Raw genomic sequence first — 13559 nt, 5'->3', positions numbered from 1 at the left:
ATGAAGAAATTCTTTCAGTTGTAAGTATTTATTAGTATTTATCTGTATATGTTTTTTATTAATATTAATTTATTGTTGTGGACTAAATTCATTGAAACTTGTTTTCACAGTCAGTTGTTACATTTTATCAGCTTAACGATACTTCAAAGCAAAGGATTTGTGAAAAAATTCAACGTTGGGATCAGAGTCTACCTCGTAGATGTATGGAGACAATGAAGCGCATAGATATTGCTTTAAAAGAGAAATTAAGGATTGAGCTTCCTGATGATGTGGGGGAAGAAGGATTAGATGGGCACAACCATATATTAAACTTTGATGAAACTAATCAGGACAATGACAACACAGTTGAGTCCATTTTTTTGCATATATTAATTTTTTAGACATTTTAACATTAAATAATATTTATATTTATTATAATTGTATACTAATTTCTCATTGTTATTGATATGCATAGCCTAATCAACAAAATTCCCCAAATTCAAGCCACCAACTATTACGACGCTCACCTAGATTTCAAGGTTTTCAAGGGGTTATTGGGCCAGTAAGTTTTTAATCCATATAACCTATTCCACTAAAAACATTAATATATAAATTGTTATGTTTTACCATAATGATGGGATGAGAAATGGATGTTCTGTATTATATATCATTATCCTTGATTTGTTTTGATTATATGTGTGTGTGTGTGTGTTATTTCTTATTTATGGTGCAGGTGTTCCCTTTGGAACCATCACAATCAATGAAAACCCCTTGTCGAAGCCTTAAGAAGAATGGAAATGAAATGGTTCAAATGCTACAACCATCTTCATGTCCAATGTCACAATGCAAGGTAAGATTATATTTATTTATACTCTTATAATTTTATCATATTTTTACATTTAATTCTATTTGAGTCACATACTTATATCTATGTATAATCTAATGTTCAGAGTAATGAATATACATCTCCTAAAACACCTTTGCACATGTATGATGGTGGACATGATACTCAGCAAAAATCACATTCTCCTCAACCATTGCGGCATTCACCTAGACTTCAAGACAAATTAAGAGAGATAAGTTATATACTACATATCTTAGCTCATAATAACATTGACATATTTTAATGACTAGTTAATGCATTTTCTTTTCATATTCGTTACATGTTCCCTATATTCTCATTATATCTATATAGATTTTGATATTTATTGATAGCTAGTCAATGCATTGTCTCTTCATATTCGTTACAAGGTCCCCATATTTTCATTATATCTATGTGGATTTTGATATTTATTGATAATGTTTTAATTTCCACAGAAAACAAAAAAGATAAATGTTGATGCTATGGTTAAAAGGACCAAAATCACGCCAAAGGACTTGAAAGCACGTGGGTTCAAGTCACGCAAACAATACATAGAGCATATATGCTCAACTAGCATTGCTCTCACTAAACCCACTAGGTTTGCTACTTTGAAGGCTAAACATTCCAACAAGTTTAAATGACTTAGGCTACAATAATATAACTTTAGCCATTGTTTTGTCTATAAAGGGGCTACAAGGACAGTTTCAATATATTAACTTTCTTTTATTAGATTGCTGATCACAGTTTTACTTCACAATAAGGTACAACAATACACAAAAAGCTTTTATCCGTTGTACATAAGTATTTTAAGATATTCTGATTTTGTCTAGTTGAAGGCATATGTTATGTTGAGTCATACCACAATATCAAAACCCCCTTGGGTGATGAAAACATTGTTTGAATAGAAAATGTTGAAGGAGCCAGACAAGTAGAACACACTATGCACAGAACAGTGCTTCACAATATAAGTTATATCTTATTATGTATTCATAGATGCCGATCTGTGGCATCTTGAATAAATGTTTAATAAAATAATAAAGAATTACTAGAATGAGGAATCCCTGCTTTACGGATCATTATGTTTGTGATTCTTTCTACGTGCTGAAAGGTTGGATTTATGATTTTTAATGTGACATGAATTTTTATTAGTCATACTGTATTTACCGAAATGGAAATTTTGTTGAAAGTGCTTGGATGATTTTGGTAGTGAGATATGTAGGTGTGAAATTTGTATTTTCTATATATAGTGGAAACCATTTCCTTTTGGTAGTGCTTATTTCTTGGATAGTTTGGCTAGAGTTGAGCATGTTTAGTGGCAGATCGAACAAGACGCTTTTGTTACAGGGGTTGGTCTAGAAGGACTTTATTGACATGGGTTTTGGTTGGTTTTCATCAATGTCTCTCACATGAAATCTCTATATTTTTTGGACTTTTCAATACATAATTTTTTTTTCCAAAAATTGTTTCCAGGTGCTAAGTATGTCTTTAAAGATACAGGGGGTTAGTGAGGCTGCTCTGCTCATTGCTTATTTAGTATATGTTGATTCAGAATTTCCATTTCTTTAAAGATACAGGGGGTTAGTGAGGCTGCTCTGCTCATTGCTTATTTAGTATATGTTGATTCAGAATTTCCATTTCATATTTAGCTAGCAGGATGCGGGGTGAGCTGAACTTATTCAGATTGTAGATTTCAAAATATTTCCACATTCAATGCATAGCGGTGAGGTTAACTTATGGAATTTCAGTATATTTTTGGAATATGCAACCAATTAATCTGGTTACTTCCAATTAAATTTTAAAGTATTTTCAAAATGTACACAATAAAGATAACCCCAACTTCTGAACTTCTCTTTTAAAATTGAAATATTATCTATTCTCACTCTTGTTTATGTATTCATATAGATTTCATTTATTTGAATTTTATTATATTTCTAGTACAAAAGAATCTATCCAGGATGCTTCTGGTTCAGTTGCTTTATGAGGTTGCTTTTTCATGTTCATATATTCTATTAATATGTTGGATGTTGGTTGTCATTCAATTGGACCAGCTTCATGGCAGTGGGTGCGATGATATTGATAAAAGAATCAGAAAAGAAAGATTTACATGATATTGATAAAAGAATCAGAAAATAAAGAATTATTTTAATAAGTGGATAAATTTATTTTAAAAATTAAATTTTTAAATAAAAATAAAAATTTATGTAGATGGACCTTTTAAATATAAAATTTTAATTCTATTCTGTTTCGGCATGTTGTCTTTTTATGTCTATGATTACAGGTTCTTGCTATCAACTTCTTTATTGTCTTTTGGGCTTCACTGTTTCTACAACTCTGCGAATAGTTATCCACTCTTTTTATGTCTGCGATTACAGATTCTTACTGTCAACATCTTTATGATCTTTTGGGCTGCACTGTTTGTACCACTCTGCGAACAGTTATCAACCGTTTCTTTTCTGCTGTTTTGTATCTTTTGTTCATAGATCTCACTTTTTCTCTATGTGAGATTTTTTTTGCTAAATGGTTGTTATTTATGGGGCCGTTAACTAATACATATATATATAATATAATGTAATTTTCAATGATATTATATGAATGATTTTTTTTTTCACAAAAAATTGGAGCAAAATGTATTTCGGTACCAAATATTAATTGAAACTAATTTAATATTAAAAAATTTAAAGAATAATTTATTAATTGGCATACTTAGTATAGCGTTAGAATTTGGTAGTATGAAATTTGGTATCTTTAAATAATATTTTCAACATATATTTACAGAAACTGATGAAATTGATGTCGGTGGTTATGAAAAATGATTTATAAAATTTTCAAATGGTAAATAATTATTTAGCATTTTATTTTTATGTTTGAAAAATATATAAAGAAACACTTCAATATCTCATCATTTACAGAAATTGATGATGGTAGTTATGAAAAATGATTTATCAAACTTTCAAATAGGAAATAATTATTTAGAATTTTTTATTTTATTTCTGTATTTGAAAAACATATAAACAAACACTTTAAGATCTTATTTTTTTTATTATTTAAAAGGTCAAAAATTGGTAATACAAAAAATGATTTGAATATTTTTTTTGGGGCATGTGGTATTGATGAACTATAATACTTTCTCATAAAGTGGGATAAATCTCTATGGATAAAAATGTTATTATATATATATATATATATATATATATATATCTATATATATATATATATATATATATATATATATATATATATATAATCTTTTTATTAGTATTATTAATAATAATAATTTAAAATAATGTCATAATTTAGTTATTTTTTATGGCTTTTTAAATTTTAGCAACATTCAATGTATTATGATGAAGTGTTTTAATCTCTAGTATATATTCATGCCTCTCTCCATTTACCTAACATTTCATTTATATCGCTGCCTTAGTTTACATCTAATATGAGTATAAACTAGAGAGTTTAAGAGAAAGCACTCTCAATCCTCATAATGTAAAAAATGTGATAAATCTTTCATTAATGTTTTGGAAATTGAACAATATGAAACTCATAAAAATTGGAAGTTATTTTAGCCATGCTTATCTTATTTTTACACTTTAGGTTTAATATTAATTCTTTATATGTGGATTATCCACAAATATTTTAAAAATTAATATCTATGTTAATAATCGAGATAACCAACTTAATAATAATAATTACAATATAGAGTCTGAAAAGTAATTTCTTTTTAGCACATTACTTTGATCGACAATTGGGATCAAGCTTCATCTCCTCTCCGTAAATCAAACCATGGGTATTTGAACCTTGGATTTATTAGTCAGAAGAGACTAACATTACGTGGATCAACAATTGGGATGACCACTTGAGACTATAAAGGTTAAACCCTAGAATCTTCTAGCCACAAGGCCAATCAACAAGATTCAAAGTCATTGCAACAATATACTCAACATGAGCTCAACATATCATTTACAATAATTAAACTTTTGTGGAGAGAATAACAAAAATTTCTCTCAACCACTCAAAATAAACTTAACTGGGCCAAAACAACTATTATTGTTATATGATTCATTTCATTCATTTTAAAGTTACTTTTTCATTTTTATCAACATCATCTTATTAACTAAATTATTCAAAATTTTTAAAAACATAATAAATTAAAATGATATTCATAAATATTATCATCAATTCATAATTTATTTTATTTAATTAATCTTAAAAATTATATCAAATAAAGAAAGAAGAAAAAAAGGTAATTATGATTTTATTTATATTTTTATTAACATTTATATGCAAAAGAGATTTAAAATTCTATTTTTTTAATTAATTATCTTTTGTAAATTCACTTCAAAAAGAAATATTATATTCTTCACTATAAATCACATATATATCATTGTTTTTTTATATAAAAAAAATTCTCGGTAAATGACTAATTCTATTAACTAAAAAGTAAAATAATATTACAAGGAGTTGAGGCTTCGGATAACATCACCCGAGAGCACTCAACACAACAAACCTACCCCAGTATAGGGAGAGCCTGGGAGAAGCAGTTATAGAGGACAAGAGAACAGATATCGAAACCAGAGATAGACCAGCATAACATAAGAAAGCACACGAAAGCAAGACAGAGACTTTCCCTAGCTGCCCAGAAGATCTTTATACTGCCGCTGCTCGAGGGGAATAACAAAATCATCTGGCTGTAGATGTTAAACCAGAACTGCAAACAAAATTGCCTGAGGTTGACCATATAAAACATCAGCAAAACCAAAAGAAGTTTGGGCATGCCCAGGTGGCATTATACCTCCACGTCCTCATTCGGAGGCATCTCCACCTCCTGACACGCAATACCAGTCCACATATCTTCAGTTCCTACCTTCTCGCCTTCTGGGTTCGCCGTGGGGTGATGAGTGGCCATGGAATTGCCTTCCCCGTCCACCGGGATGATGGCATCAGAAGGCATAATACCGCTAGGAGCGTCTCCTCTGTCGAGCATCTTGCCCTTTCGATTCACCGGACTTCCTTCTGCCGTAAACTGCTCACTACTTTGAGATTGCTCAGACACCACTCGCACCAGAGGATGAAGCTGGCTTTCTTCTTCAGAAAGGATAATAGTGATATGAGCGGTGATCATTGGCCTACTGAGATTGCTCTGAAATTTGAAGTGAGTGGTCTGGAACGCACTGTTCGGGGTCGGCCTGCGAGAAGGGCTATGAGGAGGCGAAACCACCGTAGAGGAGGGGATAGTAATAGGAGGCAAGGCAGGATCCACAGAACCGCTAACCTTCGAACGCCTTCGGCTACCTCGGTGTCCCCTGGAGCGACTCCTCATACTTTGACGCACCATGTTGAGGCGGTGAGGGGAGCGCACAATGAGACCAGGGGCAATGGCTGGAGGGCTATAGAACAACACAAGGGACCTCTTCGTTCGCTCAAGACGGGCCTGAGAGTGCAGCCCAATTCGAAACTCAGGGGCAATTAAAAGCTTGCCACCAATTGCATAGACTAGCCTACCATCACGACCCTCAGCATAACAAGACCACAGACCTGCTGCAGGCCAGAACCTGGAGCATGGAGGCTGAGAAAAAGTTACGGAGAGGATAAAACGGAGCGCCATGAATATAACAGTTGAAGCATCACCTTGGACGAAGCGAGCCATTAATGCAGACATTCCTCCAAATCTACCTCTCTTAAGGCTATCCAATTTGCATCGGGTGAAATCCTGGGAAGCCACGTAGAGCTGCAGCTGGCAGTACCCAGCCTGTCCATCAGTGAATAAGCTCATTATGTTTCATTAATTTCACCCGCATCCGGGTGTTCTCCTTCCTCCTGTTGCATTTCCTTCTTCACTAGGTTGTTGTAATCCGTGAGTTGAGATTCAGATGCTAGGCTTGAAATTGATCCAACATGAAGATCCATCCTACAATCAACCCCCATATTAGCAAGTAAGTCCGCAATTTTATTCCCTTCCCTTCGAATATGCTTTAAAGTGATCGCTCTGTTAGAGGAGAGCCAGCATTCAATAAGTTCAAGCCTTTTTGCCATTCTCCAGCTGTTGCTCACTTTGCCAGAGGAGGATCCTTGCAGGATTTTTGTGACCATATTTATGATGATCTGGGAATCGCCCTCGATTATGAGCGGGAAGAAACCTTTATCTTGCGCAAGAATTAGTCCCTGCCAGAGACCTTCCAGTTCTGCCGAGTTATTGGTATCCCATCCCTTTGAACCTAAGAAGGTTAAAAGAGGAGCCCCCTTGTGATCTCTGAAAATCCCTCCAAAGCCTGAATTTCCTGGGTTGCCTTTCGAGGCGCCATCAAAATTTAGCTGGTACATATGCATAGGGGGAGGTAACCATTTCTCAGGTAAATGGTTCCTTAGAGGCTTTGTTCCTTTGATAAGCTGTTCTTGCTTGCATTGGAAGTTCCAATTGGCCCATATGGATTGTTCTTGGGGGTTAGTTGGGAGATCCTCCTGATACCAGGTTTTGAGAGATATGGTTTCCTCAATATTTTGGCAGATTATTTTCCAGATATCTTCCAGCTGCATAGAGTGATCCTTAAATATTCTGTTGTTTCTCTCCTTCCATATGGCCCACATGAGAAAGCCTGGAATGAGCTTCCAAAGGAAATTTAAAATCTTGCTTTGATAAGGGTTATGATCCCAGTTGCGCACAGTGGCAATGGTGTCTCCATGAGTTCTTCCTTCCTTTTGGCAGTGGAAACTGACCTTTTCCCAGAGCTTGCGCGCAGTCTGACAGGACAGCATTAGATGCTTGATGGTTTCCTCCTCTTGTCTGCAATTAGGGCATATTGAGGGCCCATGAAAGTTCCTCTTTCTGAGATTATCCCACGTGAGAATCTTGTTATGACATAGGAGCCAGAGAAAGGTGGAGATTTTCGGCCATATGGAAGGGTCCCAGATTATGCTCCAGAGAGGATCTTTCACTGTATGTGCCTTGATAATGATATTATAGGCCTCTCTCGTAGAATAGGTACCTCTTTCTTCATATCCCCACCGAAGAATGTCCTTTTCATTAGAATGTTGAATTCTTCTTTTTGTTAATTCTGTGTCTAGAATTTGTTGGACTTGTGTCGAGCCCTGTCTTAAAATCTGATCCGCCTTGAGCCATTCTCGGTACTCTTGGGTTGGTGAATTTCTCCAGAAGTTTTTCACCTTATCATAAGATTGCATCTCCTGCTCCAGGGGTTGAGTAAGAGGGATTTGGTCCTTTAATTTGGGCATCTGCTGCCATGAATCTTCCCAAAATCTTGCAGTGTTGCCATTCTTCACTTCCCAAAAGCTGTGCTGCTGAATGAGATTCCTGTGTTTCTTGGCCAAGTTCCATATAAGGGAACCCATGCTAACCTCTGATATTCTTATTAGTTCCTCCGCTGGGTAATTCCTTGCATACTTAGCCGTCCACAGAGAGGCCCAAGGGGTGAGAGGCTCCGTAAGCCATTTCCACCAGATTTTAGCTTCCATGATCTCATTGCTTTAAGAGGGATCCCTTAAACCAATACCATCCCATTTCTTTGGTAGACAAGCAGTGTCCCATTTGACCAGAGCCCACTTTCGCTTGTGACCATTACTGCCCCAGAGAAAAGATCTTTGGAGAAGCTTGATTTCTTTGAGAACCCATTTGGGTGCTGCAAGGATGGAGAAGAGGTATAGCGGCATAGCCTGAAGTACTGCTTTTATGAGGACAAGTCGACTCGCCATATTTAGAGATCTGTGAGTCCAAGAGGATAGCCGCGCCTCCAGATTCTCTAAGAGGATTTTCCAAGAGGAGTGCTTTAGGGCTGAGGCAGTCAGAGGAGCACCTAAATATTTGGATGGGAGGGTAGCAATGGAGAATCCTAGAATACGGGCTATAGCTGCCTGAGTTAAAGAAGGAGTATGGAAAAAGAAGATCTGAGATTTGGATTTATTGATAGAGGCACCTGTGGCTTCCGAAACGTCTGATAGAAGGGACTTGAGCAGTCGGGCTTCCTGGACCGAGGGATGCCCAAAAAGCATGTTGTCATCAATGAATTTTTGGTGTGTGAAGGCTGGAGAGTTATGAAAGGATAGGCCTTTGAGACAGAGGGATTGCTGAGCTGATTTAATACTTTGGCCTAATCCTTCTGCCATGATAACGAACAAGAAAGGGGATAGAGGGTCCCCCTACCTAATTCCCCGGGAAGGATGAAAAGGAGATGAGGGTATACCATTGACTAAAATAGAAAATAAAGAGGAAGAGATGAGGCTCATGACCCATCTGACCCAGGGAGCAGCAAATCCAAAAGCAATTAGAACTTTTTTAATATACATCCAGCTTAGGCTATCAAAGGCCTTTGAGAGATCTAGTTTGAGGAGCATACCTGGCTTCTTGGAAATCTTCAAGGAATGAATTATTTCATGAGTTAAGATGATACCATCGGTGATCTGCCTACCTTCGACATATCCAGATTGCTTAGGCGAGATGATGAGAGGAAGCAGCAGTTTGAGCCTAGAGGCAATGATTTTGGAGACAATCTTATAGATTATGTTACATAGTGCGATAGGCTTGTACTTGTCAGGTGTGCTTGGCATGTCCACCTTGGGAACCAGGGCTATGAATGTTGCATTCACCCCTAGAAACATCTATCTTAAGTATCGTGACTCCACAACCACTCGCCAGACTTCCATCTTGATCAAATCCCAGAAATTGTGAAAAAAGTTTGAGGTAAATCCATCTGGGCTTGGAGCCTTTCCTGCTTTCAGTTGTCGAACTGCTAGTTCCACCTCTTGTAAGTCCACAGGCTTGAGAAGTAGTTGGTTATGCTCTTCTGAGATAAGTTTAGGAATGTTTCGAGTAATTTTTTCTATAGCCTGTGATCTATCTGCAATTGGCTCGCGATGTATTTGCTTGAAGTAATTGAGGAGCTCGCTTTCAATTTCTTCGTGCTTTTCCACTTTGACGCCCTGCTCATTCTGAATATGAGTTATGTTATTGTTCATTCTGCGTTGGATTGTGGTACTATGAAAAAATTTAGTGTTTTTCTCTCCATCTTTAAGCCATCTGACTCTTGATTTTTGCCTCCATAACGTTTCTTCCTGCTTAGCCCTTTCTGTGAGTTGCGCTTCAATAACTTTTTCCTGTTTTGACAGGTCCTCTGAGCGGCCTTCAGTAATAATCCTCTGCTGCAATTGCTTCATTTCCAGCTCGAGGGCTTCCTGAGCCTGGAAGATATTACCAAAAGAAGTGTGATTCCAGCGTTTGATCTTGCTTTTGAGGTGCTTAAGCTTTTGCTGGAATTGGAACATTTTTGAACCTGGAGGAGGGGAAAAATTGTTCCATTCTGAATTGATTAAGCCTTGGAAATCCGGATGAGACATCCAAAAAGCCTCAAAGCGGAACAGTCTGCAGATCAGATTGCCAGGACGCGACCAATGGAGGGAGATGGGCCAGTGATCAGATCCTGAAAGAGGCAAAATGGAGGCTGCGAAGTCTCCACCAAGATGAATAGCATTGTCTGAGAGCAAGAACCTGTCTAGATGAGAAGTGATCTGCTGCTTACCTGCTCTCCTATTGTTCCAAGTAAATACACCATTATTGAAGGGTAGGTCGATGAGCCAGTTGTTCTGAATGAAGTCCTTTAGGGGTATCCCTTCCTGACTTCCTCTGCATCTTCCTCCCCTTTTTTCTTCCAGCCTAGTAATCATGTTAAAGTCTCCTCCAGAAATCCATAAAGGGTGTGGCCTGTCATGGTTGATTGCAGAGAGAGTGTTAAGGATTCCAGCTTTAAGCGATGCCTCCTGTGGAAAATATACATTGGTTGAGAGCCCGTGTATATTTGTCCCGATGATGTGAAAGGTTGCTTGTAGGAAATTCCTACTTGCGTGGATATTGTCTAGCTTGATTGCTCGGGAGTCCCAGACAATTGCCAGACCTCCAAAAGCCCCATCAGCATCCACTGCAGCATTGAAGCTTCCTGGCCATACTTTTGCTGCAAATCTATCTAGTGCACTTGAATTGCATTTGGTCTCTTGCAAGAAAAGGATTTGAGGTTTTTCTTGCTTTATCATGTTTTTAAGGATTCGATTTTTCCCTGGGCCATTGAGCCCTCTTATATTCCAAGAGATTAACTTCATTGGGAAGGATTATGATCAGAGTTGTAGTACTTGGTTAGCTTGGAATACCTGCCTGAGTCCACTAACATTTGTCCTATTCTGATTGTTCGCTGGAGATCTGTTTTCCTACCTCGCTTTTTGATATCTTTGGTTATAAATCTTCCGTCCCAAGGGCCACCAGTCTGGATACCTAAAGATTTTTGCCTTTGCGCACGAGATAAGACTTCCTCCAGATTCTTAAGTTGTCCATCTGGAATGTTGTCAAAATTGTTTGTAGTACAAGCCTGCTCCAGGCCTGGAATGTCCAACTCCCCCATATCTATTGCTTCTGTTTCTTCCTCCATGATCTGTGGATAATTTAACTCCTCACTTGGTTCTTCTTCTAAACTGGCATTAGGTTGTAGGGCATCCACCTCCATAACTTGAGTATTCCATGCTGGTACCTTTTGCTTATCTGAGGAGGAGGCTCCCTTGAATCGAGGATCTGCCTGAGGCGCTGTGGGATCTGCCTGCTTCAAATGTTTATCTTTCATCAACTCTGTCTCGGGTGGAGTGGGAGAATCCAAGCTTGGGTCAGTTTGGTTAGCTAAGACTTCAAAGTTGTTGCTTGTAGAGGGCTTGGAGGAGCTGGTATATTGCATTTTGGAGTTTGAGGCCTGTTTCTTGTGGGATTTCCTGCGATTTTCTACTTTGGTAAAGCCATTTGCCTCAGATGAATCCAGTCCAGAGGTCGGAGAGGGTTTTTGAGTTAAAGGGCAGTCCATATACAGAATTGCGCATATACGAAAATTGTGCATGTACGGAAGATATGCGCATATCTTCCGTATATGCACAGTTTCCGTATATGCGCAATTTCTGTATATGGAATTTGCGCATATATGATGCAGATACATAAACGACGTGCATATACGGAAGATATGCACATACAAGAAAGTTAGGGATATACGGAAGATATGCGCATATCTTCCGTATATGCCCAATTTCCGTATATGCGCATATCTTCCGTATATGCACAATTCTTGTATATGGAATTTGCGCGTATACGATGCAGATACATAAACGAAGATATGTACAAATTCCATATACAGAAATTACACATATACGAAAACTGTGCATATACGGAAGATGTGCGCATATACGGAAATTGGGCATATACGGAAGATATGCGCATATCTCCCATATATCCCTAACTTTCCTGTATGTGCATATCTTCCATATATGTACGTCGTTTATGTATCTTCATTGTATATGCGCAAATTCAATATACAGAAATTGCGCATATACGGAAACTGTGCATCTACGGAAGATATGCGCATATCCGTAAATTATGTATATACGTAAATTACTTATATAAGTAAATTGCGTATATACCGAAGATATGCGCATGTCTTCGTATATCCCTAACTTTTATGTATGTGCATATCTTCCATATATGCACGTCACTCAAGTATCTACATCGTAGATGCGGAAATTCCATATACAAAAATTGTACATATACGGAAACTGTGCATATACGGACGATATGCGCATATACAGAAGATATGCACATATCTTCCGTATATCCCTAACTTTCCTGTATATGCACATATTCCGTATATGCACGTCGTTTATGTATCTGCATCGTATATGTACAAATTCAATATACAGAAATTGCGCATATACGGAAACTGTGCATATACGGAAGAGATGCGCATATATGGAAATTGTGCATATACGGAAGATATGCGCATGTCTTCCATATACCCCTGACTTTGCTGCATGTGCATATCTTCCGTATATGCACATCGTTCATGTATCTGCATCGTAGATGTGCAAATTTCATATAAAGAAATTGCGCATATACGGAAACTGTGCAATACGGAAGATATGCGCATATACAGAAACTGGGCATATACGGAAGATATGCACATATCTTCTGTATATCCCTAACTTTCCTGTATGTGCATATCTTCTGTATATGCACGTCGTTTATGTATCTGCATCGTATATGCACATATCTTCTTTATATCCCTAACTTTCCTGCATGTGCATATCTTCCATATATTCATGTCATTCATGTATCTGCATCGTATATGCGCAAATCCCACATCCTGAAATTGCGCATATACGGAAACTGCGCATATACAGAAGATATGCGCATATACAAAAATTGGGCATATACGGAAGATATGCGCATATCTTCCGTATATCCCTAACTTTCTTGTATGTGCATATCTTCCATATATGCACGTCGTTTATGTATCTCCATCGTATATGCACAAATTCAATATACATAAATTGCGCATATACAAAAACTGTGGATATGTGGAAGATGTGCGCATATACGGAAACTGTGCATATACGGAAGATATGCGCATATCTTCCGTATATCCCTAACTTTTTTGTATGTGCATATCTTCCATATATGCATGTCGTTCATGTATATGCATCGCAGATGCGTAAATTCCATATACAGAAATTGCGCATATATGGAAACTGTGCATATACGGAATATATGCGCATATCTTTCGTATATCCCCAATTTCTGTATATGGAATTTGCGCATCTGCGATGCAGATACATAAACTATGTGCATATAGGGAAGATATGCACATACAAGAAAGTTAGGAATATACAGAAGATATGCGCATATCTTCCGTAT

At 37.2% G+C, this 13559-nt stretch overlaps 1 protein-coding gene and 1 long non-coding RNA gene across 2 annotated transcripts; one reads left to right on the top strand and one right to left on the bottom strand.

Moving 5' to 3' along the window:
• The first annotated feature begins 246 nt into the window (after positions 1-246).
• LOC149249206 (uncharacterized) lies at positions 247-1046 on the top strand. The gene is made up of 4 exons (XR_016265819.1): positions 247-344; positions 455-541; positions 713-829; positions 930-1046. It is a non-coding gene; the product is annotated as an uncharacterized LOC149249206 (long non-coding RNA).
• Positions 1047-9448: 8402 nt separating this feature from the next.
• LOC149249205 (uncharacterized) lies at positions 9449-10873 on the bottom strand. Its single transcript, XM_089452313.1, has 3 exons — positions 10684-10873; positions 9872-10365; positions 9449-9769 (listed from the first exon to the last, which is right to left on the bottom strand). Exons 1-3 carry the CDS (start codon positions 10871-10873, stop codon positions 9449-9451), a joined length of 1005 nt encoding a protein of 334 aa, XP_089308439.1.
• Between the last annotated feature and the right edge of the window lie 2686 nt (positions 10874-13559).

This window comes from Pinus tabuliformis, chromosome 7 (assembly GCF_031772625.1).
Source record: "Pinus tabuliformis cultivar Carrire ecotype Pingquan chromosome 7, CPIR1, whole genome shotgun sequence".
Classification (NCBI taxonomy): Eukaryota; Viridiplantae; Streptophyta; class Pinopsida; order Pinales; family Pinaceae; genus Pinus; species Pinus tabuliformis.
The sequence above is the reverse complement of the archived record's forward strand: the minus strand, read 5'-3'. Positions and strand labels throughout refer to the sequence as shown.

Coding starts and splice junctions, on each gene's coding strand:
- LOC149249205 (XM_089452313.1), bottom strand. CDS start 10,873: ATGATAAAGCAAGAAAAACCTCAAATCCTTTTCTTGCAAGAGACCAAA. Junction 10,366..10,683: donor GCTAGACAATATCCACGCAA/GTAGGAATTTCC, acceptor ATAGGAGAGCAG/GTAAGCAGCAGATCACTTCT. Junction 9,770..9,871: donor TATGGAGGCAAAAATCAAGA/GTCAGATGGCTT, acceptor CAGAATGAGCAG/GGCGTCAAAGTGGAAAAGCA.